General features: G+C 46.2%; 1 protein-coding gene across 5 annotated transcripts in view; it reads left to right on the top strand.

The window, feature by feature from the left end:
* The first annotated feature begins 135 nt into the window (after window positions 1-135).
* Window positions 136-7668, top strand: part of KLHDC1 (kelch domain containing 1) — a 63305-nt gene continuing 55772 nt past the window's right edge. For 4 of the 5 annotated variants that reach the window (XM_008171628.4, XM_005303411.5, XM_042858093.2 and 1 more), the window contains exon 1: window positions 136-1855. In XM_008171628.4, coding sequence (XP_008169850.1) covers window positions 1748-1855 — 108 coding nt within the window. In that variant the 5' untranslated portion in view covers window positions 136-1747. The remainder of the gene's footprint in view (window positions 1856-7668) is intronic. The other variant, XM_005303412.5, reaches the window with a different exon arrangement.

The following is a 7668-nucleotide window of genomic DNA, read 5'->3' as shown; positions in this document are numbered from 1 at the left end:
AGGGTAGGGTCCAAAAGTTAGTCTGGCCTTCTAAATGTCACCGTCTGGAAACTGCAGGGGTGCCAAAAGAATTTGTCAACCTTTGGATAGTTCTGTGCCTGCCATTGTTTCCGTTTCCCTCCTTCATTTCCTCTTCTGTACCTGAAATTAAACATAATTTAAAAACTTCAAAAGTGTTTTCAGGCTGGTTTATGCAAGTAGAAACTTCCTGTCCCTCTGTGGGTGTTAGTTAGTTTTAGGGTTTGCTCTGAGAGCACTGGGTCTGTATTTCCTTTCTTTTCATCTAGGCCCCAGTCTTTTGCTGTGTGCAGCAATGTAAGTAGCACCTGCAGAGAAGGGAACATGGATGAAAATAAATTCAACAGGACAAGCTGTGTCACTGGAATAACATAATCAGTGCTCTCAATTCTTGGCAGGATAAAGTAGAGCTCCAAGTTTATGGCTCTCAACCTGTTAAAGCCCATAACTGATGAGTGATCTACTAAATGTGTGAATTAAATTAAAAATAGAAGACAACAAAAATTAGAGGAGAACATTTAAATGGTGTGTAATTAAAGAACATTTATAACATTTCCTGTGATTTTAGTTTCATGATGTAGCACTAATGCCTTTCAAATATGCTGCCACTGGTTTGAAGACACAAGCCCTATGTATTTATACCACTCCAATTATTATAATATGCAAGTAACTTATCAGAGGTGCTGGGGCATCCCCAAATGTACTCTTAAGATTTCCAAGGGTTTGAAATTATTCTTTCTAGATCTTGTGCACCACAGGATTTTACTATTCCATGGGGTTTGTCTACATTACATGTTATTTGCAAGGCTATAAACATCAGCATTTAAACCAATCTCTAATAAGGATTAGGATAACCCTATAATGGGGCACAGATTATCCCATATCTGCCCAGTGTGGGGTTTCTTGCACCTTTCTCTGAAAACTTTTGATGTTGGCCACTGTCAGAGACAGGTAATCGATGAGATTGATTGGGGGTCTGTCTGACCCAATACAGTACAACAATTCCTTTGTTCCTATTGTGTTTGACCAACGCTGGATGACATAAGGCCACTGACCACAATTTAGCAGTCAGCAGAGACTAGGACAAATCATGGTCAGCAGCATCTTAAGTGAGCCATTCACTATCATGTTCAAGCACAATACAATTTTGTAATATAGCCAAGCCCCTGGCGCACATGCCTCGCGACCCCATGCGATCACTTGTTAAATTTCAAAGCCAGCAGGCCTGGATGTTGGGTGCCCGAGGTCCTGCGGCCCTGGGATGGGGGCGATAATGTCCCCCATTAAAGGGGTACCCCTCATCTTGACGAGCTAGGGGCAAAAGTATGAGACGGTTCTTATTTTGTCCGAAGGGGGAGCAAACCAGCACAGCAGGGGGCCCTGCACCCTCTACATGAGGTGCAAACTCCACCCACTTCGACCTGCTACCAGCGAGCGGCCCACTTGAGAAGCAGATGGAGGGAGCCGCGACAGAGCCGTGGACCGGGCCCCGAATCCGCTCGCTGATCCCGCAACCCCCCACTTCCTCCCACGTGAGCGCCTGATTTGGGGCGGGGGGAGAGAAGGAGGCGCTGCTGTGCTGCTCGTTCCGCGACTCCCCGTAGTTTGGACCCTCTCCGCTTCCCGTCCGCCCGAGGGTGACCGAGCGGCGGAGAGCAGGTGGCGCTCCAGAAGGTGGTGGCGGGGCACGGTCGTTGCGGCACCCGCCTCCCTTCCTCCCCTTCATAAGATGGCGGCGTGTCCTCCTCCTGCTCAGCAGTTCTGCGTGGCCGAGGAACGGAGCGGCCACTGCGCCGTGGTGGATGGGAACTTTCTCTATGTGTGGGGGGGATACGTGGTAAGCAGGGAGGAGACGGCCTGGGGCATGAGGGGTGGGATGGGCTTTGTTGCTACACGGCAGGGCCAACGCGCTGTGCCGCACGGCACCCTGGGCTGGCCGGGAGCAGCGGTTAATAGCACCCGGGTTCCTCCGCTGCCCCCAGAGGAGCTATGGATAACTGCGGGTTAAGTCTCGTGACAGGGCTGCAACCGCCACACGGACGGGGGGGAGGGGCGTGCACGTTCTTTACGTAAATTCGGGCGCTGATTGGTGGGGCGGGACCCGCCGCGCGGGAAGGGAGCGGGTGTTTCAAATCTTAGCTGTCGAACGCTCGTGCTGCTGCGCTCGATTCTCAACGACTATAACGGCCGCCTCGCCGAGGTGAAGGGGCGCGTGGGTGGTGCCTCTAGGCAGCCCAAGGCTAGGAAATGAGCGTGGGGACTTCACTCCTGTCCCAGATACACTTCCCATGAGCTCCAGTGCGGTGTCCTGATAAAGATCGCACACACCCGTGCCCTATTCACATTTCCCATCTGCTCCTGTGCGGTGTCCTGATAAAGATCGCACACACCCCTGTGCCCTCTTCACATTTCCCATCTGCTCCTGTGCGGTGTCCTGATAAAGATCGCACACACCCCTGTGCCCTCTTCACATTTCCCATGAGCTCCAGTGGGGTGTCCTGATAAAGATCGCACACACCCCTGTGCCCTATTCACATTTCCCATCTGCTCCTGTGCGGTGTCCTGATAAAGATCGCACACACCCTTGTGCCCTCTTCACATTTCCCATCTGCTCCTGTGGGGTGTCCTGATAAAGATCGCACACACCCGTGCCCTATTCACATTTCCCATCTGCTCCTGTCGGGAGTGGTTTTCTGAATAAAACACCCCCCCACACACACCTGTCTGGCCCCCTTCCTGTTTCCCATCTGCTCAGGGAAGGAAGGGTTCCTTAGCAAAAATGCTTCCATTTGTACCTATGTGCTGTCCACCCAGTCACATTTACCAGCTGCTTTGGGAGGGGACCCCAAGTAGGGACTCTTGTCATACACACCTGTCCCCAGCCACCATTTCTGTCAATGGTACCTAATGTGATTGTTCACTAAGCATGGAAAGTGTGACACAAATAAACCACCCTGACACTTTAATACACCAGACTGGTAGGGTGTTAACTGTCACCAGAACAGAGGCAGCTAATAGGAGTTTCGGGGGGTATAGTTGTGGAGTCTATGCTTGGAGGTAGCAGGACTTGATGAGTTGTGCATTTGATCTGGCTGTGGGTTCTTTGGCTGTTTGCTCTCTGTGTAGAGGCTGCACAGCTGGATCATAGGTACCTGAGTAAGCAGCTGAAATGGATCTGTTTGATCAGCATAGCTGTTTGAATTCTCTGAGTAGTTAATCGCTCCCTCGTGGTGAGGGGCAGAGTTGAACTGAGCTAAGCAGGGAGACTTGGTCACTTGCTAGGCAAACTCAAGAGCCCTGAACAGAGGGCAGCTAATAGGAGAGTTTCAGAGGGAATTAAGAGAAAGATTGTGAGAGGTTTTCCTTCCAGATTTGGTTCTACATGCGATTTCAAGATGGCCAGCAACGAACAGTGATGGTGACATGTAACGGAGGTCTTTTTTTTCTTTACTGCATGAAGCCAGAAGCGACTTCCTGTTAATGAAATGCAAATTGGTGGCCGTGCTGCAGGATTGGAGGGGCAAATAAAGATAGTATTGAGAAGCTGAGGCATTCCTAGACAGTCAGGTTCAGGAAACATTGGTACCCCAGATTCAAGGAAGAACAGAGCTGGCCACCAAGAAGTCAGAAAGGAAGTCCGAGATGCAGCCTGGTGGTTTGTAACGACCAGAAGCAAGAACTATGCTGGAAATAGATGAGGATGGTCAGGCTGTTGCCCTCAGAGAGAAAAGGACTAGGAAAAATTCCACACAGCCAGTAGTTTCCATTCAATACCAGGTCCTGTTTGGAAACAAAATCCAGCTGGTGAAAGGGAATGGAGAGATGTACAGGACACACCTCTTGATGTCAGCTTGGTCCAACCTGTAAGAAAATCAAGCTTTCCCACAAAGAGTTCTACAACTGTCCAAAGAAGACAGATGATCCTTGTTGGGGATTCGGTTCTCAGAAGAATTGAAAGAACATTCTGCAAGGGGCAGGTGGACATCAGGATGGTGTGCTGTCTTCCTGGAGCCAAGACATGAGACATTAATCCAAGATTGGATGGGCTTTTGAAGTTGACGGAAAAGGATCCATTGATGATGGTTCACATTGGCACCAATGACAGTGTGTTGCAGGATATCTCTCAGAAGAGTGCTGAAGATGAATGGTACCTATCTATAATGTGTAGGGTGAAAAAGCTGCGTGATCATGGACAACTTTAAATTTGAGTGACACATGCTGGAGATCTACTGTTTCCAGTACTAAAACATTCTTGAACATAAGAATGGCCAGACTGGGTCAGACCAGTGGTCCACCTAGCCCAGTATCCTGTCTTCTGACAGTGGCCCAATGCAAGGTGCTTCAGAGGGAATGAACAGAATAGGTAATCATCAAGTGATCCATCCCCTGTCACCCATTCCCAGCTTCCGGCAAACTGAAGTTAGGGACACTTCAGAGCATGGTTTTGCATACTTATCCATCCTGGCTAATAGCCACTGATGAACCTATCCTCCATGAACTTATCTAGTTCTTTTTTGAACCCTTTTATAGTCTTGGCCTTCACAACATCCTCTGGCAAAGAGTTCCATAGGTTGACTGTGCGTTATGTGAAATATTTCCTTTTGTTTGTGTTTAATAGGCAGCAGATTAATTTCACGTGGTGACCTCCTAGTTCTTGTGTTATGAGAAGAAGTAAATCTTTCTTATATACGTTCTCCATACCACTCATGATTTTATCGATTTCTATCATATCCTCCCTTAGTTGTCTCTTTTCCAAGCTGAAAAGTCCCAATCTTATTAATCTGTCCTCATATGGAAGCTGTTTCATACCCCCCCCAATCATTTTTGTTGCCCTTTTCTGTATCTTTTCCAATTCCAAAATATCTTTTTTGAGATAGGATGACCAGATCTGAATGCAGTATTCAAGATGTGCGCATACCATGGATTTATAAATTTTATAAGTGACAATTTCCTAACTCAAAAGTGTTCCAACTGTAAGGATATTTCAGGAGCACCAATCAGGCCCACAGATTACCTTACAAGCCTAGCAAAGCAGACAATCACTGCTTGCTGTAGCAGATGAATGCCACTGTAATTCCAAATTCAAATCCAAAGAACAGGTTTATTTTAGCATAGGCAAAGAATGCCACACCCTAGTGCAGTGGTTTTCAAACTTTTTTTCTGGCGACCCAGTTGAAGAAAATTGTTGATGCCCGCGACCCAATGGAGCTGGGAATGAGGGGTTTGGGGTGTGGGAGGGGCTCAGGGCAGAGAGTTGGGGTGTGGGGTTGAGGGCTGTGGGGTGGGGCTGGGAATGAGGGGGTCAGGGTGTGGGAGGGGGTCATGGATCTGTGCTGGGGGTGCAGGCTCTGGGGTGGGGATGAGGGGTTTGGGGTGAAGGAAGGGGCTCTGGGTAGGGGGGGGCTCAGGGCTGGGGCACGGGATTGGGACACGGGCTTACCTCAGGTGGCTCCCGGTCAGCAATGTAGTGGGGGTGTAAGGTAGGCTTCCTGTCTGTCCTGGCACTGTGGACCGTGCTCTGCCCTGAAAGCGGCCAGCAGCAGTTCTGGCTCCTAGGCGGAGGCGCGCAGCTTTTGCCTGCAGGCACTGCCCCCCCAGCTCCCTTTGGTTGATAAAGGTTTGATATATTTAGACTTCTTAAGGCATTTGACATGGTACCGCACAAAATTTTGATTAAAAAACTACAAACATATAAAATTAACATGGCATATATTTAAATGTGTTAAAAACTGGCTAACTGATAGGTCTCAAAATATAACTGTAAATGGGGAATCATCATAAAATGAGTGTATGTCTAGTGGGATCCTGCAAGGTTTTTGGCCCTACGCTATTTAAATTTTGTATCAATGATGTGGAAGAAAACATAAAATCCTTGATAAAATTGCAAATGGCACAAAAATTGGGGGAGTGGTCAGTAATGAAGCGGACAAGTCACTGATGTAGAGCAATCTGAATCACTTGGTAAGCTGGGTGCAAGCAAACAATGCATTTTAATATGGGTAAATGTATACATCCAGGAACAAAGAATGTAGGCCATAGTTACAGGATGGGATACTTTAGCCTGGTAAGTAGTGACTCTGAAAAAGATTTGGGGGGTGTGGTGGATAATCAGCTGAATATGAAGTCCCAATGTGATGCTGTGGCCAAAAAGACTAATGCAATACTTGGATGCATAAACAGCGGAATCCCAAGTAAGATTAGAGAGGTTATTTTACCTCCGTCTTCGGTATTGGTCCGACCGCTGCTGGAATATTGTGTCCAGTTCTGGTGTCCACGCTTAAAGAAGGATGTTGATAAATTGGAGAAGTTTCAGAGAAGATCCACAAGAATGATTAAAGGATTAGAAAACATGCCTGATAATGATAGACTCAAGAAGCTCAATCTGTTTATTTTAACAAAGAGAAGGTTAAGGGGTGATTTGATTACAATCACATGGGGAACAAATATTTAATAATGGGCTCTTCAGAGTAGTAGAGAAAGGTATAATATGATCCAGTGGCTAGAAATTGAATCTAGACAAATTCAGACTGGAAATAAGGGCTGTAATTTTTAGGGCTGTCAATTAATCACAGTTAACTCATGCAATTAACTCAAAAAAATGAATCGTGATTTAAAAAAATAATCGCAGTTTTAATTGCACTGTTAAACAATACAATACCAATTGAAATGTATTAAATATTTTGGATGTTTTTCTACATTTTCAAATATAATGATTTCAATTACAACACAGAATACAAAGTGTACAGTGCTCACTTTATACAGGTCTGTCGCCTCTGACGCGCATTTAACATGCACGATTTCAGCTTTACGCGGTCGGCAAAAAAAAAAAAAAAGAGAGAGAGAGAGAGAACAATTTTAATACTGTACCTGTAGTGCGGGCGATTCCGCCCGCCATTCATCTCAATGTAATTTTGACTATACGCGGTTTTTGCTTTACGCGCTAACCGCGGAACGGAACCCCCACGTAAGATGAGACTCACCTGTATTACTTTTGATTACAAATATTTGCATTGTAAAAATGACAAACAAAAGATGGTCTTTTTCAGTTCACCTCATACAAGTACTGTAGTGCAATCTCTATCGTGAAAGTGCAACTTACAAATGTAGATTTTTTTTTTGTTACATAACTGCACTCAATAACAAAACAATGTAAAACTTTAGATCCTACAAGTCCACTCAATCCTACTTCTTGTCCAGCCAATTGCTAAGAGAAATAAGTGTGTTTACATTTACGGGAGATAATGCTGCCCGCTTCTTATTTACAATGTCACCTGAAAGTGAGAAAAGGCATTCGCATGGCACTTTTGTAGCCATCATTGCAAGGCATTTACGTGCCAGATATGCTAAACATTTCGTATGCTTCTTCATGCTTTGGCCCCCATTCCAGAGGACATGCTTTCATGCTGATGATGCTTGCTTAAAAAAATGCGTTAATTAAATTTGTGACTGAACTCCTTGGAGGAGAATTTTATGTCTCCTGCTCCATGGCTTTACCTGCATTCTGCCATATACACCTCTACCCCGATATAACGCGACCTGATATAACACGAATTCGGATATAACGCGGTAAAGCAGCGCTCCAGGGGGGTGGGGCTGCGCACTCCGGTGGATCAAAGCAAGTTCGATATAACGCGGTTTCACCTATAAGGC

Source organism: Chrysemys picta, chromosome 4 (genome assembly GCF_011386835.1).
Source record: "Chrysemys picta bellii isolate R12L10 chromosome 4, ASM1138683v2, whole genome shotgun sequence".
NCBI lineage: Eukaryota > Metazoa > Chordata > Testudines > Emydidae > Chrysemys > Chrysemys picta.
Note: the sequence above shows the minus strand (reverse complement) of the source record. Positions and strands in the feature narration are given on the sequence as shown.